We start from the raw sequence: 27,089 nt of genomic DNA on the forward strand, positions 1-27,089 counted from the left end.
GTTTTAATCCATGATTTTGCAATGAAAAGTGTATAATGGCAAACATGTAAAATGGCATGAGTGGGGGAAAAATGAGGACCTTGTTGTAAACAAACCATTCCCATTCTAACACGTGCTGGTGGTGGGTGGTGGCTTTTAAGATTTTTATATATTAAACAAATCAAAACCATAGATAGTTATTCTTGCACTTTACTCGATCACATTGAATCCTAGTAAACTACATTGAAGTTTGTTGGTTTTAAATTGCAAAACATTGATAAGTTTAAGGGTAATGATGAAAACCTTTGTAAGGGCCTGTACCTGTATGAGCTTCTGACTCAGCTAAGAGAAGATGTAGAAAGTGCCTTGAGATGACATGTATCATGAGTTGGCGCTATATAAATAAAATTGAATTGAATTATTCACACATACCATCTGCTCAATTTGGAATGAAGAAGCTCTGCCAGTGTTGGCCCAGCTATACCTCGTTAATAGCGTGTCATGGTGGGTCCGTGAACGATGTGACTGTCATTTAGGGCGAAAAATAGAAAAGGTTAGGAAAAGGCGGCTTTTCAATATTCACAGGCTGTCAGTTTTATTTCTTTATTGTGCATTTACTTTTGCATAGATTATGAGGGAAAATATGCAAGAAAGGCCACGTAGGGTTCAAATAAACAATACATTATGGAATAAGACGTAGATATCTGTTCAGTTTGCAGACACTCCCTCGTTGCTTAAAAATCATATTTATTTCTCATCCGGTTCTTTTAATTCACTTTCACGAGTCACTGCATAGTTGAATTCTACCTTTCCCAGAAGGTCTCTTGCTGTAGTTCGCTATGTTCCATTCATTTGTGCTCAAATGGATTCACACATAGCCATATAAAGACAAGAGCAAAGCTAGAAAAGGCAATTCTATTTTCCACACATGCTGTGTTTTCCATCTCATTTCCATCCACACCTGGAACAGATCAGCAGAAATAAACCTACGAGTGAGAGACAAACATGCAGCAGCTTCCTAAGAGTCACCAGATGTAGGTTAGTGCCTCTGTAAGCCCAGGAGAAACTGCAGCCAAACAACTGACAGCCTGACCTGGTTTCCGTGACTGTGAGATTCAGAGCAGCCACGCTTTCCTGATGTCCCATTTCCTTCCCAAACATTGTTTATCTCCAAAGAACATTCTTCCTGATTGATAGCAGCCTTTTCATTGCAGAGGTGAGGCAGTTTATCTCGAGAGAATTACATTCTGCTGTAGCTGGGGATAATTCAGTCCTGCAACCTTCCCAAACTGCAGTTAGTGGAGGCTCTCATAGCAGTTGCTGTGTAGAATAATCCAGATAAATACAAACGGAAAAATCAGTTTTAAAAATAAAAAAAGTTTACAGTTAGCCCTTTTATGACCATGTTTATTGTTCTTTAAGTTGATGTGTGTGAACATTCAGTAAGGATACCTGAGATTTCTTGGGATGTTTAAATAAAACATTCCCATGTCAATTGATTGATTGATTGATTGTTTATTTTGTCAGTCTGTCCTTATCCTTTTGTGGCCCAGAAAAACAGATGAAAAACAGATTTTTTTTAGATTTGCCCATCCTCCCTGAACAAATTTAGCCTAAAGAAATATGTCAGTCATTAAAAAGTAAGAATATCTGGCATCTGTATTCAAAGCATGCTTGCTCAGTATGAGGGATTGCTGCAAAGCCATGGGCAATGCAGGCGACTCTCCCTGTGGCTTTAAGCTTGTTCAGGAGTGAATGCTGCTTGTCGGGACTTTGATGCAATCAACTGGTTCCCTTATATAGGAAATTTTTGACCAATCTGTATAATATGATTGAATTTGACTTTGTAAAGTGCCTTGAAATGACATGTTTCATGAATTGGCGCTATATAAATAAAATTAAATTGAATTGAAAATCACAAAAATATCAGTAATACTTTGCAATGATAAAGCTAATGACAAGTTTCCAAATCATATTTGTATTAGGGCTGCAGCTAGTGACAGCTTTTAAAGCTTTTTATTCCTCTATCAACTAATTTTTAGATTGAAAAATTAACATATAATATTTATTTAATAATTCCAGCATCCAGTTTTGATCTGTTAATTAAATAATGCGTTTTTCAATTATTGATTGGTCAGTTTTTGATCAATCCACTGACACACTTTTAACAGTCAAATCATGTGATCAATCACTTAATCTAAATTGTTAAGATTATCCTATAAAATGCCATGTTATTTCAGCTTAACCTTTTTAACAATCAACTTTCATAGCAATTGCTTACCATAAAATATTTTAGCCTTTGAGATCTTTGAAAACTTTTTTTATTTTATTAACACAGCTTATTTTAACTGTAAGTATATTTACTCAAATATTCTTATGTACAGGAATTGTTACAGTCAACGTCACTGATTACGACAACACGCTGCAGCAAGCCTAATTCATAAGAAAAGGTTCTGCCTCATTGTGAGGGCATTCAGTCTTTGCTAAAGGCTGCTTGATGAACCAAAAGATGGTCCTCTATGAGCAAAGTGCAAAACCATCCATATTCAAAAAGCCACAGAAAAGTAACAACTTGCTTAGATGTAGGTGAAACTCTTTCTGGGCTGTTTTTGTTATCAGCAGAACTCTTTGGGAACACAGATTTCCTTTCTTTAAGGGCAATTATTTTAAGCTAAAAGTGAATAAAATCTTAAATTTACAACATAGTGGAGTTTTTATCACCCAGTGGGTGTCAGTAAGACCTGGCACTGGGAGAACAGTAGCTAGGAGTTCATCCTGTAATCGTTGGGTTGCCATTACCTACACTCCCTGCTGCCGGCCCGTTACACTGTCTGGCAACCCCACTTCAGTCAGTCTGCCCCAGGGCAGCTGTGGCTGCAATGTAGATTAACACCGTCAGCGTGTGAATGTGTGAGTAATTGGGTGAATGACTGAATGTAGCTTGAAACACTTTGGAGTCCTTGGAGTTGATAAGACGCTATACATATACAAGTCACTAATACCACTCAGTACATCTGTTTAAGGGAAATATTTTACTTGTTGCTCAAACAGGTTGGCAGACACGATGCAGCTATGCTTTGTTTTAGTTTCCCAATGATTTTTGGGCCGACAGTAGACTTGGAATAAAGTAGGTGTCTGACAGAGTTAGAGTGACTAGTTGATAATACTTGTGAAAAGGATCTTTTTTTTGCACAAATTCAGATAAAGAGTCTACAAAACAGAGATGACAGTCCAGAGGAAGAATTTGGACATTCCAACAATGTAGATAAGACTTTGATCTAATGTCTTCTCAAGCCCCCAGTTGGTTGTGGCAGATAGCCGTTCACACTGACCCTGGTTCTGCTGAAGGTTTATTTTTTATTTTAAGGTTTTTAATGGCACAAGTGGCACATTTTTTGTACAGTGGGCTGACAGGAAAGGGGGTACGAGAGAGGGGGAGAGACATGCGGCAAAGGACGACAGGTCAGAGCCGAACCTGCGTATGCCACGTCGAGGGCTAAGGCCTCCATACAGGGGTCATGTGCGTGCTAACCACTGTACCACCAAAGCACGCCCATGCTGAAGCTTTCTGCCTGTTAAAGGAGAGTTTTCCTCTCCACTGTTGCTACATGCATGCTCAGTGTGAAGGATTGCTGCAAAATCAACGACAATGCAGGCAAATGTCCACTGTCGCTACACACTGTTTCAGGAGTGAAAGCTGCTAGTCAATGACTCAATGCAATCTGCTGGGTTTCCTCAGATAGAAAACTTTTGATCAGTCTGGATGATTTGATTGAGTTGACTCTGTAAAGTGCCCTGACATGTAAGATCTGTAGTAAGTTAGCACTGTATAAATAAACTGATTTATTTATGGCATCATTGTTGTTCAGGCTCTTTGAGTTTTTTTCTCCTCCATCACCTGTTTTGCTCACCGAGGTTGTGTTTCTGTCCTCAGAACGTCTCTAAACCAGTTTACACTTCTCTGTTCTACAGCTTTTAGGATTAATGCGAATAACATTTCAATCAATAATTCATTGCTGCCCTTTTAGTGACTCTATTTGAGTCCGTGTTCTCCTGTTATGCGTAGGGTTTGTTGCTAATTGCCGGCCCCTCTTTCCAAGAACAAACCAACGCCAGCAGCGTTCAGCTACAAGTGGAGCTGCTGCTAGGCATATTTGTCAGCTACTGATGAAGGAAATTACTTTTATGAATGTTGATAGAAAGCATTTCAACTCAAGTCTTTCATAATATACAGTAATACTCACTTACCCAGAGATGCAGTTGATATATTTATAGACAGAGAGGGTGTGGAAAGTAGATGAAGTAAAAAAAAAAAAGAAGGCAGGAGATAAAGTCAGAAGTGTGTGTGTGTGTGTGTGTGTGTGAGAGAGAGAGAGAGAGAGAAAGAGAGAGAGAGAGAGAGAAAGAGAGAGAGGAAGCACAGAGAAAACAGTGGAGACTAAATCCTCTTTCCCCGCTGACTTTAATCTCTCCATGGACTGAGCCTGGCAGTACAGTCCTTCCAGCTGTCATTCAAGACGAGTGACGGCCAGCGGGGCCTCTTGTGGGGGATGGGACTCTCGGACCCTGTTGGTCATCAGCTTCACTGCAGCGGTTTGTTTGGATATAAGGCATGGGTAGCATGTTAAAGAGGAAGAGACTTCAAGATTCAAAATAGATCTTCAAAGGGTTGACAAAGGGAAAAATAGCACTGAAAGGAAGCGGGTATGAGTCGGAAATCTAAAGCTTGAAAAGCATCATGAGGGATATCTGGCGATATTAAAACCTTTTGCTTTTAGTTGGTTTTGTTAATAGTTAAAATACCTGTCCAGTGGATTGCTATATTTGTTTGTCACTCTGTGTTCTACGTTGAATATCCCGCTTGTACTTCATGTGTTTAATATTTAAGGACTCAGAATAGTGTTTTACATAAATTTACTTTAATAATGCATTCACTTTTCGTTTTTACACTTCAGCACATGTATGTGACAACTAAAAATGTGAATACTTCAGGTATCCGTTGATAAATTACATTAAACTATATGTAAGTAATCAATATTGCAAAAAAAAAAAACAAAAAACGCTGCTATCCTGGATCCCCACAAACTAAAGCAGTGTAAAAAATTATTAATAATGAGTCACATACGCCGTTTCAGGATTAAAGGTGACAATAGCATCTCTGTCAGTGTAAAGTAAGTAATGCAAAATCAGACAAAGAAATAGAGAGATGCGTTTATTTTAACGTGTGAAGAGGCTTCAAGCTACCGAGAAGCTACAATGAAATCTGAGTGGAAACAAGAAGAGGAAGAAGAACCTGTGCGGCGGGAGTGTGAGTTGACAGGAAGCAGTGTAACAGCTAAGAGATAATCAATCAGCACCAGATCAATAACACAGCAGACGAGTGGGAGGATGCACATAGTGAGGAGCATTAGGAGGAGGTGGAGTGTGTGTGAGATCATGACAGGAAGAGAGGAATAACAGCTTACTTTAAGCTAAGCGGGGCCTTCTAAACATTTAGGCTCGTTTCGTCAGATCTGACTTGTATTGCACGTGTGCAGTGACAACAGGCAGCAAAATCATCATAGTTACATTTTTGTTACAGTTAAGTACCATGTAGTTACGGCCCTCTGGCAAACACAGTGATTTGATGTTGTTACAGCAGTTTTTCTGCCTAATGTAGCTTCACTGCTACAATGTCTCAAAGAAAAACAATGCTACTTGTAACAAAGCTCCCTCTTAAGTAAAATGCAGTGATTGGGGGTTTAATTATTATATGCCTCTACGACTCCGCAGAATAAAGTTGCAAAATATTTTTTCATAGCTTCTCTGCCATTTGTATGAACACCATATTTTTACAGTCTATGTCCATTGTATACAAGCTACTGAATATGGCCAGAAACACGGGTAAATATCAATTACGAAGTGTGTCTTTTAATAAGATACCTTTTCTCAGACCTTTAAAAACAGGGCAACACAGGAATAAAATCAAATCTGATCCTTTGAAAACATTCAGGACTCCAACATTTAGAAATGTCTCCAGAATTAGAATGCACATCATTGAGTGAGTGCTTTTACTTACATGACTTACTTACATTTATCACTTTCTTGAATCTGTTAAATTTGTATTATTAAATTAGCATTTAAAAACATTTTACAGCATTTTCATCATGACAAAACATTATGCAAGGAGACCATATGAGAAGCAGACAGAAATTTGCATGGGTTGAATTACTGAACCCCTTTTACATTATTTCACACCACCTGTGGCTCCTTTTATTCATCCATACCAAATGTTCTAGTTTTTAGTTTATTCTACTCCTGGTACACTATGGTTATCTTTGTTGTTACTTCCATGAATCACTTTCCATTAATGCCGTCAGGCACATTTAGCTTGTCTCCACGTCACTGCTGGTGCTTTTCCATTACACGGTATGGAAATACCGTGGAAATAAATCACTATAATCTAATAGACACGTGTACAAACAGGAATGCTCTGTGTCTCATAATTACACGTTTAACTCTACTGCAATGATACGGATCTGCTCCAGTCCAACAGGCAACAGTTTGATTTGAGAATGGAAGCTTGGAAAAAAATTGCTCCATAAATACATTTAAATTATTACTCACCTGTCTCTGCCCATCACTTTTCAGTTAAACTTTCATTTCACTGAGCCAGATGTACGTTTTTAATCAATTCTGTCCAGTTTTTTCCTCTCCATTTTTGTTTATTGTTGCATATCTCTTTTAGACACACTAAATAGCTCCATATGCTAAAATAGTGCATTAATTTGTTTGATTAATGTTGGCTTTGTGACCAGAGAGAATCTATAACCTTTGTGCATATTTGGTGCAGCATTTGGAGAGTGGTTATGTTAAAGAGTTAACAACAAATTAATGAAAATTAAAACAAAAATGCAATAATTATAAGGGGGAAATAAACTTCCTATTGTCTTTTAAACCTGGTCACCCTGCAGTTACCATCAGCGTTGCTAATATATATAGCTCAGCACTCATTGTTAGGAATTACATCATCTGTCAAGTGGCTAAAAGGTAAAATGCCAATATAAATATTTTAATGTTTTTTCTGCCATGCTTAGCAGACATAAACAAACACACTCGCATGTGTATAAAGAGATAGAGCATGAATGTAAGAGAGAGGCACTTTGAGAGGGCAAAAAAAAAAAAAATGTTTCCACCTCTCTTCCCCGGCACATGTTCAATTATTAACCGGCGTGACGACTCCGCGGGGAAGGAGGAAAGAGTCATGCAGACAGAAGGTGAGACAGAACAAGGAGATACTTTATCAAACGTCCAGCTGTGACTTTAACTGCCCTTGTCTGCTCACCTCAGAGATCTACGGACTGATGGAGAAATTCAGGAGATGAACCAGAAACTAACACACAGGTTTCAAAAACCTTCAAACCATATCTCCTGACAATCTGTGTCTTTTCCTGTTTCATAAAACCAGTTCAACATCATTTTATGCCAATGGTAGTTTATATTTTTTTTACATTTTTAAACGTTGCTGGGTCGGTTTAATAAAAATCCCTAAACGCAGCTTGTGGCAGACTCTGGAAAGCAGCGTTCTCTTAGTCCCTTTTGTACACTCTGTGATGCAGTAGATTAAATCATATGAAGCTTTAATGAGCCCCGAGCTGCAAGCTGCTGGGTGGTTAAATTTATATCAGGCTACATTGGAAGAGAAAATCTCAAGTGTGAGTTCTGCTATTTGAACTGAAACGCATTATACTCACAAATGAGCTCTGATTGGAGCAGATCACATTATTTGTCGTGTTGGAGTCCTAATTGAGTGTCAAGCAGATTTCGAGATAGGGAAGGAAGGGAGGTTGGTTTCTTTTTGTACCCCCTCCCCACTCCTCTCTTTTCCCTCATTCTGACTTCCTTGTCCCTCCATCACACTGGAGAGTAACACATCTATTTTTCATGCAGCGCACCACATTCAAATCTGTGCAAGGTTGCGCACAACTGCAGTAAAAATAGACTCGTTGCTCATGTTTTGTTACTCAACCCTCTTGACACATTTTCCTGTTCTTTTTGATACTCTGAGCTTTGTGTGGAGTGCCTCCACAGCCGTGCTCATTTTCCTGACCAAGCTTGATACACAGTTAAAACCAAATATTTATATACACAATAAACAGACTATTAACGTTTTTACCCCTCCCTGATTGCATTGAAATCAGGCAAAAATGTTGCTGCATTATGTCAGCTAGGATTATCAAAACTGTTTCTACTGTTTTGTACCAGCTAAATGCCAGAATAATACAAGATATTTTTATTATTATTTTTATTCAAATTCAGACGTTTACACACAGATTAGGACAGCCCAGATAGTTAAGTTATATTGTTGTAAGCTTGTATAAATTAGCTACATTTGAGTTAAATGGACGCAAACCTGTGGATGTATTTTAAGGCAACACTTAAAATACATTGCTTCCTTAAATGAAATCATAGGTAAAATAATCAAATCAATATGATGATTGGATCAAATCATCAGAAGGAATCAGCTAAGATATCAGGGATAGGATTATGGACCTCAACAAGCCTTCCTTGGGTACAATTCCCAGAGGTCTGAAGGTCCCATATTCATCTGTTCAAACAAGTATAGGTGCGAATAAACAGTTTACGAATGTCCTGCCATCGTAATGTTCAGGCTGGAGATGAAATCTGTGTCCTGAAGATTAAGGTTTTTGGGTGCGAAATGTGTGAACCTTGTGAAGATATTGATTGAAGCTGGTAATAGAGATCATTTCCTGCCAGTCCTGCACATACATGAGCTGAAAGGCCGCTCAGCGAGGAAGAAGTCATTACTCCAAACACAACATAAAAAAACAAATACATGATAGTTTGCAAATTTACTCAGAGGCAAAGACCTTAATATTTGGACACATGTCCTATTGTCTGATTAAACTAAAATGTAACAGTTTGGCTGTAATGACCATCATTACATGTCGGGGATGAAGAGGGGAGATTGCAAGCCTGTGAAAACCATCCCAGCTGCAAAGGATGGGGGTGGCAGCAAAATGTTCCTTATGTCTTGTCAAACGGAAATTATCACGAGAAGCTTGTGGAAAGATTCCCCAAGCATTTTACCTCAGGACATTCAGTATTAAAGGCAGTTTTACCTAATAATGAGGACATGTATGTAAACATCTCAATAAAAAAGGCAAAGAAAGTCTAAAAAAATATCGTTGGTGTTTAGGAAATGCAAATGGTTTTGGTAATCCTTGTTGCACTGAAACCGGAAAAGTGTAATTTATTTATTGTCGGAGGGTGAAAAGAATAGCTATATATTTGTCTTTTGTTTTATGCGCTTCATGTAAATATCTTGTTTCTTCTCTATGTAGCACAGTGTTCTTGCATGTTTGACTTTGGTTTCTTCTTAAAAACTAGAACAAATTACCAAATTTCCACTGAGCTCTAATGGCCCCAGGACTGTCTTACAGAGTGTAAAATTTATATAGCTACCAAGTTTTAACCTGAGGGATCAGAAAGAAATATGCTGGGTAACAAAGCTCAGCAAAGTGGTTGCCCTGAAGGACACTTTGGAAAAAACAAAATGCTACAAGTGTTTATTTGAGAGTTTAAAGAGTTGTGCGTTGTTTCATTTTGGGTGTTTCACATTTTGTTATTTCTGGAGAAAACTTCACATGCGTCTTGACTGTCATCCAATCTGTGCTTTAAATTTGACGTCAGTCTTTACAATTTGCGTTTGACCATGCTTGTCTTTCTGGTATATTTACATTTATGTTACATTGATTGATAAATATGGTTAATTAGAATTTTCTTTTTTTAATATTGGAAAAGATTTTCATATTTCCTTAACAATTTGAGTTCAAGGAACTTTTAGAGGGTTAAAGCTAAAGGTACGAGCCTAAGGTTGACATCTGTTTTGTTCAAGTCTTCAATAGTAAGATTTGTAATTAATCATGTGATAATAAAAACAACTCCAGGGACCACTTTAGGAAATCATAATCATTGATTTCAGTGCCTTCAAAAAGTATTCATACCCCTTGAACTTTTCACATTTCCCAGTGGAAGAAGCGGTTGACAGGACAAATACTAGTTGTAAAGACTAGGATGGCATTTTTGAAAGAAAGCCAAAACATGTCCTCTGTGCAGTTTTGGACGCATGTATAAGTATTTGTTTTGATTAAATATTCATGAACCTTACAATCTATCTCAGGAAGTCACTATAATTCAGTTTTACAGTGTAAGCACTGTTAAATTACCCTGAACTGGCTATTTCCAAGTTAGTGGAAGTATGATGCCATGGGGATGTTTTTCCTCAACAGGGACAGAGAGGACTTTCAGAGTCGATAGAAACACAATGAAGCTAAAAGAAGGGCAGAAATCCTTCTCTGGATTTGCAAAGGGCGTTGAGAAAATGTGCTGCTGTAAGGGGTTCTACAAAAACGTACCGATTCAGGCGCTAAAAACTGCACTCCGCACTGTTCAGACCTTTATCTGTAATGAGTTTTGAAAACCATCAACTTGAAAGCTTTGCATTACTTCACATTGGTCTGTCAAATAAGATCGCAATAAGACGAGTTTGTAATTATGTGACAAAATGTTAAAAAAGTGGAGCGGTATGAGTACTTCTAAAAGGCCCTGGAAATACACAACTACTAATTAAAATGCCATTGTGCTTAGAGAATAGAGTATGTGGACCCAGAGATGGAGATTACTGCTGGCCTATGTTACATTACACGCTGGGAGTGTAGATGTGTGTTCAAAACTAGAATGTCTCCAGCGTTGGGAAGGGAAATGGCAGCTTTATGATGAAGGAAAATATATGGGAACAACACAAACAACTGCAAGGGCAGACAAGCATCGCAGTAAACCCAAAATAATCAATTAAGGAACAAAACTACAAACTAAAAGGGACAGCAGTAATTCAGAAAACCATTTAAGAAAAGAAATTGATGATAAACCGAATCAAGGCAGATCAATACAAGACAAAATGTTTACTCTACTGAAAAGCAGCGATGAACTGACCAGAAGTAACCTTTCTCATTTTCTGTCTTTCTCTCCAGTGTTTTCTGGACTGAGGTGAAGTTCAACAGTCGTCATGGCAGACGAAGCAGACATGCGCAATGAGCTGGCCGACCTGCAGACACGTGCAGACCAGATTACTGATGAGGTACATTTGAAGACGCATACGTTATTTCAGGACAGAAAAAAATGCTTTTCAGAATATTGTACTCAACAACATGTAGTTAATGACATCGTTCCTGCTCTTAGTAAAACAAATAAACCAGAATGAACGTGTAACACACTGGAAGAGGAACAGAGAGGACATTCAGTAGACAGAATGTAAGGCTAAATGCGGTCTCCGCTGAAAAGAGCATTGCTTTGTGACATGCCAATTATAATTTGACATTTGAAAAATGACCTGTTCTTGTAAGGACGCACAAATGTACCGCCAACGCTCCCGGGCTCTCAGACACAGTCCCTCTAATAATTCAACGGTTCCTTGTTTCAGCACTTGCTTCTGAAAGGTATTTTTTCGCCACGTCTGTAAATCTTTGCAGGTGGGACAAGGAAGAACTCTGGCCTCTTTAACGAGTTGAGGGGAGCTCAGGAAGAACAGATAATTCGGTGCATCGAAATAATACGACGGCTCTGTTGGATTTATTAAACATTCATGAGGAGATAATGCAGGGCCAGGAGGCGGCCATGGATGAAGCAAATGGTTTAAAGTTTAGAGAGGCAGGGATGGATGAGCTAGACATGAGAAATTTTGAAGAAAAAGAGAGAAGGGGGGATTAGCCATGCCGTATATTATGGTTTAAGAATCAAATTACTTTGGAGAAGATTCCAAAGGATTAGTAAAGAAAAGGTAGAAAACCTACAATCAGTGACTTCAGACGATGAATGACCCCTGTTAATTACATTACACTACGTCTGTCTACATAATCTGTTTTCTATTCTCTAGCTTATTACCAATGGTTCTCAAGGTGTTTGTTTTCTAAGGAAAGTCACTGAAATGTCCTTGAGATATTTACAGAACATCCCGCACTGCACATCTGTATCTGCTTTGTGTGCACCCTCAGCTAATTTCCCCCCCCTCTCTTTGCAGTCCCTGGAGAGTACTCGGCGTATGCTGTCTCTGGTCGAGGAGGTGAGTCCAGTCATTCAACGACACGCATATTGCTGACATTTTCAGAAGCAAAAGCATTAGATAATGATCTGTTGTGACATTTTCATTTCTATCTTTTTGCAAATGTAGCATGGTCCCACAATACACACTTTATCCCATGCCTCATTTAGATAAAATAACTTGAGTTTTCTTTGAACACCAAATTTGTATTTTTATTCTGCAATTCAGTGAAAAAACTGCTACAAAAAGCTTGCCTGGACTTGAATGTGTTAATGTTTGCTATATGAAGCTAAACAGATTAACCAAGCAGTGAAGACAAGTATTTCTTTGTCTCACTTCTTTGCAAGGTAAAATAATTCAATAAATACTACATCCTGCTGATCTCACTTTAAGAGGAAGCTGATGATGTAAGAGCATCATTAGTATCTCAATAGTCTTTAGGGTATCAGTCATCTAATTAGTTTCACTTTCAAAGCTCACACAACTCTATTGTAGTTTGTCTAAAGGTAAGTCTGAAAGCATTCACTGACAATGAGACAATTTTTACACTAGTCGTTTAACTTTGTTCCGGCTCTGTTTTTTTTGCAATTGTTGATAACTACATCAATAATATTACATCAACACTACATAATATCCACATTTTGAGAAGATAAAAAGTAAAAGCTTTGAAATTGTTATAATAATAAAGAACGTAGCTCTTCAGGAAACATATTTTACCAAAACTTAGAGATTGTTTTTCAGACGTTATGAGGTATATATATTCTGGTACTTCAATAGAACTTACTAATTTGGGGGGGGGGGGGGGGGGGAGTGGTGTCCTAGTGGTTAGAGCAGCGCGCTTGCGTTTTGAGAAGGTTGAAAGTACCCGGTTCGATCCCCACAGCCTTCACTCTGGGTCCCTAAGCAGTACCCTTAACCCCAGATTGCCCCAGATTGGGGAATCTGGGTGGTGGCCCACTGCTCCCCAAAGTGATAGGTTAAGATGCAGAAGTGAATTTCTCCATTGTGAGATCAATAAAGTTAAATTATTATTATTAATTACTCCCTCAGAACTAAGAAGTACTTTACAGAACTCAGCAAAGACCTTGTTGGAAGTTGCAGGGAACTTACTGGAAACATTTCTGGAACTTACCGAGTACCTTCCCAGGATTTAGTAGCTACTTTCTAGGACCTACCAGGTACTTTTTGTAACTTACCAAATCTTTTCTTGGAATATTCATGGATGTTTCATAGAGCTTACTGATTACGTTCCTCGAATTTGCCAGGTACCTTCCTGAAACTCGAGGTCCTTTCTGAAATTCCAGAAAGCAACCAGCAGGTTTCAGTTAGCATCTGCGATGTACCAAGAAAGTAACCAGTACCTGCCTTGAAAGTTGTACAAAAGTACATGAAACATTCTGCCGAATACCTGAAAAGTTTCAGAAAACAGCCCTTAAGGAAAGGGTTTGGGCTGCTGTACTATTATGTTATGTATTTTAATGTATTTTTTCCCAAGCATGATGCTGGTGAATGAAACTTGACACGATCTCCGATTTACACGACTTTGCAGTTTGAACGCTGCCGTCACGTCGTCGATAAAATATCAACGCCTGGTTTATTATAACTGCCTTAAGCCACCTTAAATTGGCACAAACTTTTTTATGTTAACTATACCAAGATCAGTGATCTTTGAACACCAGAGCAGGTTTGCTGTTTTGAGCAAAAATAAAATGTGATGTTTAACCTTTAATGTATCCCTGACTACATTGGTTTTAATAGTTAGGAATGTATTTACTGTGAGGATTGGGGCTTTGATTCTGTCAGAACCAGAATGACGTGACAATACAGGATTCTATTATTGAAAAGATTATTTTATTTGCCAACAACTTGAGGAGTTGGTACTAAACTTGTTGCATGTTGGAGCTCTTTTTTCTGTCACATGTGAGGCTTCTTTAGATGTCTAACCTGAATCCAACCTCTGGACAAGCTGATATCTTTTAATGAGACAAAACAGGGGATGGACTAAAGTTTCCATCTGGCCTGAACTCTTACCTTCTCCACAGTTAAGGCTGACTGGCTGAACATTTGACCTTTGATGATAATGTCAAGAGATAATGCCACTTATTTGTTCTAATCATCTCTTAAATCTCCTGAGGACTGCTGGTCTTTCTTAGTGTTTAATAAACACAGTGTTGAGCAGTTTGAGTTTACAGCATTCTGTGAAGCAAACCTGGTCGGTTTTCTGTCACAAAGCGGTTCTGCTGATGGCTTTCTACATGCAAGATACTCTAGGATACCCTTAAACACGTGCTAGTACACTGTGACCGCTGCTCAGAGGGCTTATAGTGAAGCTTATGCTAATTGAATAAGTTGGCAAGCGATCAGAGCAGTGAAAGCACCCTTGTCCTGTTTCTCATCTCAGATCTGTCTGTTTAGGCCTGGCATAGTTTGGTTCCAGTCCAAACTGTTTCTAAGTAAAACATTTTGGAAATACCATAATCTGAGGTTTCACAGTGCGTGGAAGAGTTTAGCCCTGCTAAACTTAAAGTGTCCTGGATTTTGTTATTTATTGTGTTGTAAAAGCTGGATATGTGAGAAAAAATACAGTATGTGTCGATAATACATTTATGTTGAGACAATAGATTAAAGCTTGTTGCGAAGTTCAAGATGTTCAGTAGGGTTTTTTTTCCAGTAAATTCATTTCTGCTTCCATGATTACACAGCAAAGTATCTTACAGTTATGATCAATCTTATAGCATTAGTTGCATTTTAGGGGAAAAGACGAAAGTTGGGATGCAGTTTGTGCAGCCTGTGCAAAGAGGAGCAAACTGTTTGCTTGGACTTCTCCAATCGTTTACCAAAGTTTAAGGTTGAACTCGTTGGTAGATGCATGAATGGATTCCATTAATCTGTGGGCATTCAGCCCAAAGCTCAGCACACTTTCTGTCATGAGAAGATTAACATGTTTGTGAGCTCCACAAGAGCTGGAAAGTGGATTTTGTAACCTTTGAACTATGATGGCTTCTCGTGTGGGGAAGAGAAACAGGATGTTTTTTGAGCTCTTGTTTTATTGAAACTCTAGAAGATTGAGATGCATTTTTTTCAGGATGTCTTCTAAGTCGTAGGATAATACAATAAACTTACAATATCTATAAAAATTGAAATCATATTGATCGATTGCGATAATGATAAAAAAATTAAAGATGTATTTTAAGTGCATCCCTGGCCATTTTATGCTGTTGCTTAATGACCTATTTTAGATACAGAACACACAAACACTGAATTCAAACCCAACACTTTATTCAACCACCCTTTTACTGATACTGCAAGTTGCTCTCTGAACTCTTTGAAGGGGGTGGAGCTTCATGTTCCTTGGTCTGCCTTGTGATTGGTTAGGAGGATGTAATGACTGGAGTATTAACCTACATGATAGGCTAGAATGCAAAAGGAAGGAAAACTATTCTTCTATTGAACTTTTTATTTACCTTTTTGTTCTATCAATAGAACCTTTTCTATTGTTATTGTTTTGTCATCCGGCCCTACGAGCACATCTAATGAAATACATAATTGCATATATTCTCAAGCTTTTATTTACTTTATTTACCACTTTAATGTACAACATCAAATCCATATGGATATAAGTCACCTTAAATGTACATAAGTCATCTTAAATCTCTGCTTTATTTCTTTTTTTTCCTCTCAATCCACAATAATATGTGGACGTACTGTACAGTATATACCTCATACACCTTTTCCTCCTTTTGGCACGTTCTTTTGATTATTGAGCTGATGTGACACGTGAATTTCTCCACTGTGAGATCAATAAAGTATATCTTATCTTATCTTATCTTATCTTATCTTATCTTATCTTATCTTATCTTATCCTTTATCAGTGGGCTTTTATCAGAATACTGAAGGGAGGCAAATGTGCTTTTTTATGAAACTTCTCCTTTTTCTTCGTTAAGTTTTACCAAATTTACCTTTGGCCTCTCATGACATTATTGCAAATCTGGTAATGTTTAAAGTCAGGTTTAAAGTATGTTTTATTAAATCTTCCTCAATGGGAAATAGGAAGGGAAAATGTTTTTTTCGATAAAAATCAGTTTTTAATCAAAATCTTTATGAAAAGTGTTATCTTTAACACAGGCTTGCGGTGCCCACAAATAATACAAAAATAAAATGTAATAACCGGGTATAAGATGGGATTTAATAAAGATCATAAGACCGAGTCGCACACCAGGCGGGCTGGGAATGAAACGAGGGAAGTATGAAAGATACAGAAGAGATACAAAAGGACTGAAACATATCTAAGGATATCATGCTTCCTTTAGGCTGTTTTTCTTTAAGCCAGAACAGGCACAATAATTACATTTATCAACCACAATTTATTTGCTTACATATTGTTTTGAAAATATTTCTAACATGATTTATTTTATAGCGGTCCCAGAAATTCTGGTTAGTCTCATTGAAGTAGAACTTTAAATTGTAACTCACCCCCAAATCAACTTTTTTTTGCCAACATATTGTTAACATGGTTGTCTTATAGTACTGTCTACTTATCCTGGTCATAATTTTTGAAAAATCGGTGCATATTTGTTGATATTCTGCTTTTGTGTCGGTAGCTGTGACGTAATTCTGAGACTGTGACGTCGTTAGCTCTGCCGCTGTGGGGTATAAAAGCAGCCCCGTCTTGAGTTGCCATACGTCATTCAGTACCCGCTGATGTGTACACCTGCTTAACTATTTGTCAATTTGTAAAATAAATCTGAGATGGCAGGGGAACAAAATTGTCTGTTTCTGGGATACACCAGCTCAGGCATTTGCTAAACACGTTAATGCACTAAAGAGACACTTCCTATGCTGAATGCACTGTCATTGTGAGACTCAGAGAAATTAAACATACCTCTCTTATGCTCAGAAGATGTTAAATCATTCAACCACTCTATTAAGTTTGGCGGAGATCTAATCTGTCGCGTTGTTATTATCAGTGCTATAAATCTCAAGGTCATCTCCAGGCCTGTCACCGATCTAGGTCAAGACTGTAAATTACAGAAATTGAAGCAGAAAAAAAATCAAGATTGATTTAAATCTTGAGGCATTGTGCATGCTCGGCCAGAAACAGTAACTTAATGAGAATTTTATGTGCTGGATTTAAAAAAAATGCAGGTTATGTAGAGGTTTGTCTTGAGTCTGGTTCTGTTTGGAGAGTTTTTCCTTTTTCCTTTCTTGATGAGCTGTTCAGTTTCTTTATGCCGAAATCTGCCGGGGATCTTTGCTGAGAACCACCACAATTTGAGATTATTAAACCTTTTCATCAACATATTTATGAAAAATATTTTCGTGTGGTCAATGTCACAAAAATCCAGACAAAATTCACAGATTGTGAACACAAATCTAAAGTTCAACCTGTTTGATAATGAGTTGCTCCTCTTTGGCATTATGCTCATAAAGAGCCTGAGTAAGTGACAGAAGGGCACCTATTGGTCTGTCTAAATTGCCCTTAGGTATGACTGCGTACATGAATGGCTGTCTGTCTTGTGTCTTGGTGTTTTCCCTCTGATGGACTGCTGAAGTCAGGGTATATGTAGACTCTTGCCTAAGGCCTGACCAAAAACACGCGTGTTAGGTTAGCTGGCATCTCTAAAATGCCTTAAGGCATGATTGGGTGTGCATGGTTGTCTGTCGGCTTCTGCATTGTCCTGTGGTAGACTGGGTATATCTAGGATGTATTTGCCTCTTACCCAGTAAATGTGGATAGTAGCCCATCCATCAGCCCTGTGACTCTATGTACTGGGTGCAGATGCACAGCAAGCAACTTGAATTTAAACAGTTCTCTCCAAACACTGAATGTCTAAGTAAATCCTTTGAATGACTATGTTAAACAGTCATTGTCTGCATGTTGCCAAATAAATTACCTGACCTTCTTTGGAGTGTCTGGTAACAGGATCTTAGCTATGGATCATTAAGGAACTATTGTTTGTGCCATCTTTAGATTGGACATACCCTTCGAAATTTCAGACACCCCTCAAACTGAGAGGCTGGTGTGGGTGTGTGCTTTTGTGACGAGGCGCCACCTTTATCCAAAGATGCATGTTTTCCAGAAAGAATTGCAGTAGAACATAATAAGCAACATTATTTCAATTGTCTATTCCACAGAGTGTATTTAAGTGTTTTTAATAGATGGATTGTCTGTTGTGTGTAAACAATATGGTACACAAAAAATAAAAACCTTGTACCAAATTTCTGCCTTTAGTCTAATGCATCAGTTTATGTAATGCCTGAATAGAATCTGGAGACAAGATAATTCAGACGACACAGGAAATGAACGTTTAATATAGTTTATTGATAATAAACTGGTGTTGCTGGAACAGGAACTGACTGAAGACGATACTGGAATAATTGTGGGATGAAGAGCAGGGTTAGTGGCTGAGAACAACTCAGTGAACTAGCTCTGATGATTGATACCAGCGGCTCCATCTGGATGATTCGGATCACTGACTGATCCGAATCACAATGTGTCTAGACAAGGCAAAGGCCAGCAGGTAGGTCATAGTCAGTTTAGGAGTCATGCAGAGGGAGACAGTCCACAGAGCAGAGGCTTCAAGATGGCCTAGGCAAGGGAGGATCCGGGATCTAGGCGAGAGACTCGGAAACAGGAGGCACACACACATGGGCAAGGCAGGTTAAGATCAGGAGGCAAATAAAATGAACACTGGATGGTCTACACACACAATGGCTTTTAAGAATCTGCTGGTTGCCCACTGGGAGAGCCAGTAAATAGTGCTCCTCCTAGGCGCAGCAACTCCCAGTAATTGAGCTGTCGCAGGTGTAACCGCTCAGAGCTTGATTGCTGATGCAGTGCAGGGAGCAGGGGGTGACGTTATGGGACTGCATAAAAAACATGAAGCTGTGCTTTTGATCAAGCGTTATAATGAGAAGCAAATAATTTTTTTTTTCAGAATAGAGTCATAAAATCACCTTTCGTGTTCATATTCTTGGATAATTATTTGAGGAAAACTGCCTAACAAGACCAGATGACTCGCTCTGAGGTGTGAAAAAGACCCAACTGCGTATATGTGTGAATACGTGTGTGTGTGTGTGTGTGTGTGTGTGTGTGTGTGTTTCACCGACTGTACATGAAAGACTGATGTCACCTCAGACTTTGCCAGCTGGCGAAGTCAAATATCCTGTCCTGTAGTTTGGAAATCTCAGCCTGTCTGCGATTTCCCTTGATTTCTTTTGGGTAAACAAGCATCCTTCTGCTCTAAAATAATTGCCCTGCTCATTTTAGCACAGTTGAACAACCATTAATTATATCACAAGGCATTAAAAAAAAACAACTCAAAAAATCTGTCACCACAACCAGTACTTATTTTCACTCATTCAATTCTCAATTCTAATTGGCAGACTTTTTTTATCAGTCAGTTTGTGTGATGCTAATATACGAGATGTGTGATTTCTATAACTGTTCTGAGAATGTCATTGCACACTTTGATCAAAATTAACTCATGCATGAACAGAATGGCCTCAGGACTTTAATATCTGTCATGAGACAGAACCCTGGAAATCGAAAAACTGTTGTTTAGTAATACACACTGTGGTTAACATAGTTATTGCACGCTTTTTGAAGTGTGTTATTAGATGATGAAGCTCCCGTTGAGAGAAACAACAGCACAGGCATGTTCATTGTTATGTGTGAGTCAGCTTTCTAAGCCATACCACAATGTTTTATTACTCGAGTGATGCATCTGGATCTCTGGGAAATAAGCAAATAAAGCTCATACCTTTTGATGATAATGTTTATCCCAACAATCTGTGCAGGAAAATGCAGGAATTCACTTGTGCCTTGAATTTATGGTTTTATTTTAAGCACAGGTTTTGGTTACGCTGTTGCACATTTTAAACAAGGTGGCTGAAATATATCAGCAGACTGTCCAAAAATTGTCCTGTAATCTACTGTTAAATCCATGAAGAAAACAAATAATTTTTGCCCTAATGTTGTTCAGAGAATTGTCTGATAAAAAGGTTTGTTTTTGCTGTTGTTCAGTTTTAATGACTTTACTATATTAGTGTAATCTATCTTTGTGTGTTCAGTGAATATAAATATGGCACATTATGACAGTAATCTCAAAAGAAGCTTATCTTTGGTTTTATCTACCCTCTCTGATGTATTTATGGCCAGACTATGAGCAGAAAATGGAAAATGTATGTATTTTAAAGTGTAAATATGACTTTCAGTCGCAGGGAAAAGTTGCCTGTCTTTTAGTAGAGCCCCCAACAAGCAAGAAGCCTGTTCTAGGATTTTGTAGTTAGCTTAGCTCAAATTTGGTGGAAGCAACCTGGCAAAGGCAAGGCAAGTTCATTGCTGTAGTACAATTTACTAGATCATTCAAAGGGGTTTACTGAAAATAAAACATAAGGACAAATGAATTAAAAACAAGAGCTACGAAGCATCAGAACAAGCAATTCAAACAGACAATTCAGAGCTTTATAAATCATTACCATTATTTTATTTTTAGTTTTTTTTAAAGGGAACCAGAGCCGTCATCTAAGGGCAGGTGGGATTTTATCCATTTTTCTGGCGTTGTTCAAACAGTAGCATTTCAGATGAGCTGCAACTGCCTACGTAATATATATTTTTAAACGCAGGCGTGTAAAGAAACATGACAATAACATGGCTTTTGAAAATCTAAGCATGCACAAGCCTCTATATGTTCTGTTTTGACAGGAAACCTTTTATTCCGGCAATGTTTTTAAGTTGACAGAATAGCTGATTTAGCAATTGTCTAATGGTTTGAGTCCATTGTATACATTCACTCTCACAACTGAGGTCACGTGGGAATGCAATGTATGTACTGTGTCATCAGCAGGTGTATTGTAAGAGATGTTCTACTCTCTCCTGATTTTGGTGGAGCAAATTGGTATTGAATAAAAGGGAGCCAAGAGGCAAGCCTTGAGGAAACCTGCAAGTATTTCTTTTTGGAGACATAATTAAAAAAGTTGCAGTAGTTCAGACAATCTAAATAAGATGTGTTTATTGAAAAGGCTTATCCTAAAACAAAATAAAATCTATAAATCTATACCTTGAAAAACCAAATAACAATGACATGTCCTTAACATCACTGGAATGTAAAACAAACATTTCCCTGAAAATCACTCATTGTCGAACATCATGAATCTAAAAAATAATAAGAAAACAAGGAAAGCAGATCACTACATGAAATCTAATCACCTTCAGGCTAAACATAAGATGCGTCTCAACATTTTTAGAAAAGGTACAATGTCAGCAGTTTGTAAATAACGCTGTTTTTGCACTTACTGCTTTATAAATGTGATTTCAAATCGTAATTTGAGCAGCTTTTGCTGCCCTGATAGTTTTTCTTCATTCTGCTTTGTTGGCCTTTACTCATTTTTCACTTTTATTCCTCTTTTTCCATTTCTCTCCTTTCCTTGCTACCCTCCTTTCATTTCTCCTTCTGTCCGTCTGTTAGAGTAAAGATGCCGGCATCAGGACTCTGGTCATGTTGGATGAGCAGGGAGGTAAGTTCAAAGGGAGCGATTGCTGAATGCTGCGATGTTGAGCCAGTCTTTCCTGCTCCTGATTCCGTCTTCCAAATGTCAATTAAAACACAAGAATATGAGTCACATTTGATTCATTTTATGTCTTCTTCAGTCTGGAAAAAGTAATATTAACCTGAGTCTAAGCTAGTTCTCTGCTTTGCCTCATCCTGCATATAAGCAGACACAAATACTTTATACGATGAGTAGATCTCAGTGATCTCTGCCAAATATGTAATGCATTTAGTATTTAAATGCCATAGAGCAAGATTTGCAACATAAAAGATACATTTTTACATGTCTGTTGGGAACCTCAGGTTTTCAGCAAGCACATGTTAAATGTGCTACAAAATGTGGAGGATTGTAGTTGTTCCCACACATTTTGGGGAATACAATTCAGTAAATGTCCCCTTCCACTGCATGAGTCTTAACTCTTGCATTAATAAATATCAGATTCTTATAATATGTCTATTTAAGATCAGTTGAGCAAACCTTGGACAGCTGTTAAAGGTCATAGCTACAACTTTTTCATCAAAATCATAAATTTTTCAAAAATAATACATCCACAGACCGTCTAGAATGGTGCAGAACCAAAGTATTAATTTCACTGAAAAAATTAGTATGTAGAATATAAATAATTTTATAATTTTTGACAGTCTAAATATATAAATATTTACTTCTGGTTATGATGCCAATGTAGATGCGACCAATAAGAATAGTAGGTTGTAGTCATGTGAGGCGGAGCGCAGTAGTTTCCAGACTGTAGTAGCTCCGTGACAACGCTGAGAAATGGCTTCTTCTCAGCGTTGCATTTCTCAGATTGAAAGCAGAACAATAAAGAAACAAAACAAGGGAGAACGTTGGTCAAGCTTTTGAGCGTTGGTGCCTCATGGTTTGACCATTAATATACCATGAAAGACTCCTCGCTTGACATTTCTTTTCTCTGTCCACCACCGGTATTTGGCAGACCTGGCAACCGGCTGGTAAACAGTACAATTGAAGGTTAGAACGAGAGCAGGCAAGCATGAGTGCGCCACCTACTGGCTAGGAGGAGTTAAACTTGTAACTATCTCCTTTAATATCAAAACATAGTTCAAATAAATGAGCATGTAGAGTATTCATTACCGAATGTGATGTGCTAGTTGGGCAATCATCCATTTACAATGGAGCACAAATAGACCAGCTTGTTTAATTGATAATTATCAGATAATTATGACAGGAAATTCAGTGTATTTTTTACAGGATTTGCAGGTGCATTTATTCTGTTGCCCAACCCTCATTTGACCATGTTGTTCATTGTAGTTTTTTAGGGCTTATACTTTTTATTTTGCCTTATACTCCAACAATTTCTTCTGATTTTAAACCCCATAAGTAACCTAAATAAAAGGGGATCAAACTGAGTTCTGAATAACAAAGTGCCTTAAGTTATAAATAAAAGTTGGTTATTTGCTATGTTGTCTGTTATGTGTTGACACAAGACCAGCTCAGCTTTTGCGACTAGATGTTCTTTAACGTTTCCTTTCATGCTGGAGAGATTAAAAATTAATGTTAAGTGGTTTAACAGCACCAAAAAAAAAAAAAAAAAAACAAAGAAAAAAAAATAAATCTCATAAATACTGCTTGGAAAAATAATTAAGTATACAAGGCTTTGCGAAAGTATTCATACTATTTTGAACATTTTTGTCACATGACAACCACAAATTTGAATGTTTTTTATTTAAGTTTTGATAGATCAACACAAAGTAGCGCATCATTTTGAAGTGGATGGAGAAAGACACATGGTTTATAAGATTTGTTACAATTTGAAATCTGAAAAGTATCCCCCTATACTCTGATACCCTCAAATAAAATCAAGTGCAACCAGTTCCCTTCAGAAATCAACAAATTAGTAAATATAGTCTACTTGTGTGTAATTTTGGAAAAATACTACAGTTCGATGAAGACGTCAAATATTTGTTAGAGCTAATTAGTAAGTAAGCAAGTGTAAACTCCAAAAATCTGGCCTTATGTAAGAGGAAAGAAAAGGGACAGAGACAGTCCTTGTCGAAAGAACGCCTTGAGAAGTCCTGTTTTCAATATGTCTCAAGCCATGTTGACACAACAACCATGTGAAAGTAAGTCCTCTGACTCAAAGATTTTACTTTTAGGCCTAGATGCAGAACAGCGTATGTGGTGGAAAACTAAAACCATTTCTTTTTAGACCACTGGTTAAAGTTGGTCAGAGTTGATGGGATGGAGGTTCATCTTCCAACAGTTCGGCGGCCCTAAACATCCAGCCATAGTGCCATAGTTTAGATCAAAGCGTATGCTTGTGTTAAAGTGGTCCAGTCGAAGTCCAGTCACACTGATATTCTGTGCCAAAACAGGTAAATTGATGTTCACAAAGTGCTCTCCATAAAATAGTCTGAAACAGAGCTATTTTGAATAGGAGTGTTTGCAAAAACTTCAGTCTCTAGATGTGCAAAGATGGTGGAGATGCGCCCCAACAGACTTGAAGCTGTAATTACGGTGAACTGGGGTTCTATAAAGAATCGACTCAGGGGAACTGAATGCATTAGCAAACCACACTTTTCCAAGTTATGTTTGTAAAAAAAAAATGTAAAGTCGTGTATCCTTTTCCTTCCACTTGCGAATTATGCAGCACTTTCTGTTGGTCAATTACACAAAATACCAATAAACTGTGTTTAAGTTTGAGGTTGTAAAATAAAACAATGTGAATGAGTTTAAGAGGTTTTGCAAGGCAATGTGAATATAGGGCTAGAAATTCATGAAAAAGCTGCTTTTGTTCCAAAAATACATCATCGTATGAACTACAGAAAAAAGTACCAAACTTGTAATCATGATAAATTTTCTGAAACAAAACATCTTGTAGTCAATTCAATTCAATTCAATTCAATTTTATTTATATAGCGCCAAATCATGAAACATGTCATCTCAAGGCACTTTACAAAGTCAAGTTCAATCATATTATACAGATTGGGTCAGATTATACAGATTGGTCAAAAATGTCCTATATAAGGAAACCAGTTGATTGCATCAAAGTCCCGACAAGCAGCATTCACTCCTGTGGAACCGTAGAGCCACAGGAAGAGTCATCTGCATTGTACATGGCTTTGCTGCAATCCCTCATACTGAGCAAGCATGAAGCGACAGTGGGAAGAAAAACCACCCATTAACGGGAAAAAAAAAACCTCCGGCAGAACCGGGCTCAGTATGAACGGTCATCTGCCTCGACCGACTGGGGTTACAGAAGACAGAACAGACACAACAAGAGAGACAAAAAAGCACAGAAGCACACATTGATCTAGTAATCTGTTCTACATTAGATGGTAGTAGCGGGTGAGCCGTCTTCTCTGGATGATGTCACAGTTAAACAGAACGTCAGACCAGGTGTACCTACTATGAAGAAAAAGAGAGAGAACAGAAAGTTAAAGCAGAAATGACAACACATAATGCATAATTGAAGAACAGTAGAACTCAATATAGTGAGAAAATTAGATCCTGATATACTCCAGTAACCTAAGCCTATAGCAGTAAAACTATAAAGGTGGCTGAGAGTAACATGAGTCACTAGTTATAATTTTTGTCAAAAAGAAAAGTTTTAAGCCTAGTCTTAAAAGTAGACAGGGTGTCTGCCTCACGGACCAAAACTGGGAGTTGGTTCCACAGGAGAGGAGCCTGATAGCTAAAGGATCTGCCTCCCATTCTACTTTTAGAGACTCTAGGAACCACCAGCAGACCTGCGGTCTGAGAGCGAAGTGCTCTGTTAGGAACATACGGGGTAATAATCGGGGTAGTCAAAGTGTAAAAACATCAGGGGTGGGTTAAAACTTTTGTGCAGCACTGGACAGAAAACAAATTGATCTATCCTTTTGCAGAAGGGAGAAAAATAATCCCTGCAGCTGGAATAATTTACCAGGGAAACTGATGATGTGTATATCAACGACAACTCCCTGCAATTCAGGTTTGAATGACACATGGGCAATCAATCAGAGTTTGAAGTCTTCAAGGAAATCAGCTTTCACGCTTTCAGCACGCTTCTCAAACGTAAGATTTTTATTTTGTCGGGAATTAAAAAGGATTTCTCTGAGATTACTACCAACCCTAAAATAGCCCTGTTTTATTCTAAAAACCTTGCATTTGGAAATAGAGAATACAGGTTCGAAACTCCAAACAGATGGGACCAACACCTGGAAACGGATTTAAACTTGGAGCGATCACATGGGTGTTTGACGACTTGAGTTGGAATACAACATGTTTTACTATTTATACCCATGGTGAAATTTCCAGTGTTGTATTGTGACCACAATGATTGTGGGTCATATTAATCTAGTGTATAACAGATAAGTCCGCTGTCATATATGTTTGGAGGGGGTTTGTGCTTTGCCGTGCGCCTGGCAGAGCAGCCTAATTGGCCTGTCAGCGCAACAGATAGCCTGTTATCCTCCTCTCTCTGTTTTCCTGCCTCTTGGAGAAACTGCTGCCACAGCGAGCAGCTAACCAGCGTTATCACAGGACACCAATCAATTCTCAGACTTAATTTCCTCAGCCACCAAGCTCATGTCCCGCATACCTGATCCCCCACTGCCCTTTAATATGCCTTCCACATCAGCTTGGTTCGCATTCGGACCTCTGCTCTTCTCTTCTTTCTTCCTTTTTTTGTTTTGTTTATCTTGATGTGACCGTGTCTGCGATAACGGTGTTACTCTTCCCGACAGAGGCTGTTAGAAGTTCTGTCTGATTCGGCCCATTATTTACTTCCTGTTACAGGAAGAGAGAGAAAAAAAGGAGCTTGTAAAAGCTTGACAAGGTTGGCAAGCTTGTCATCAGTAATACAGTCTTGTTTGGCTTTAAACTGGGGTGTGACTAATCCCTTTGCCCTTAACACACAGGGGCAGATGCACACACAAAGCTCACACATAGGAGGAGATATGTCACTCCTTCCAGTCATCCATTACCTGTGGTGGAGCTGTCGCAGATGTTAATGAGCCGCCGCTCCACGCTTGGCTACACGGTGGCCTACATTTCCACCTATAGCTGATGCATTATGGTTCTGACGCACAGAGCGAGTTGTAACATTTTATTCCAAACTTTAGCAATGTGCTGTTCAAGAGAAAAACAGCTGCATTCACAAAATGTTGTTGGTAACACAGAATAACTCTGTCCTATTAATTTAAAAATTACCCATCGGCTCTCTTGACTGTTTTATTTATGTTTCTATAGTTTGAATGATCGATAGATCCATTGTTGCTCTCTTGGTTACTTGGACAAAGAGGTGGATAAGAAATAATTACATTTGCTTGAGTAACGTTTTGAGGATAAAATGTATTTCTATCAGTATTTTAATACAAGACACTTTTTATTTTTACATGAAAAAATGTCATTTTAAAGTAATGCTACTCTAACTAAATATTAGGAAGTTCATTACATGCAGTCGTGTAATGACAACACATGGGTGTATTTTTAGGCTTAT

At 38.1% G+C, this 27,089-nt stretch overlaps 1 protein-coding gene across 2 annotated transcripts in view; it reads left to right on the forward strand.

Moving 5' to 3' along the window:
• The window catches only part of LOC105930479 (synaptosomal-associated protein 25-A), a 51,496-nt gene that overhangs the window by 10,441 nt on the left and 13,966 nt on the right, over positions 1–27,089 (forward strand). For both annotated transcript variants that reach the window (XM_012868711.3, XM_012868710.3), the window contains exons 2-4: positions 11,013–11,119; positions 12,059–12,100; positions 21,550–21,598. In XM_012868711.3, the coding sequence (XP_012724165.1) occupies positions 11,048–11,119; positions 12,059–12,100; positions 21,550–21,598 (163 nt within the window). In that variant the 5' untranslated portion in view covers positions 11,013–11,047. The remainder of the gene's footprint in view (positions 1–11,012; positions 11,120–12,058; positions 12,101–21,549; positions 21,599–27,089) is intronic.

The sequence above is a fragment of the Fundulus heteroclitus genome, chromosome 4 (assembly GCF_011125445.2).
Source record: "Fundulus heteroclitus isolate FHET01 chromosome 4, MU-UCD_Fhet_4.1, whole genome shotgun sequence".
Taxonomy (NCBI): domain Eukaryota; kingdom Metazoa; phylum Chordata; class Actinopteri; order Cyprinodontiformes; family Fundulidae; genus Fundulus; species Fundulus heteroclitus.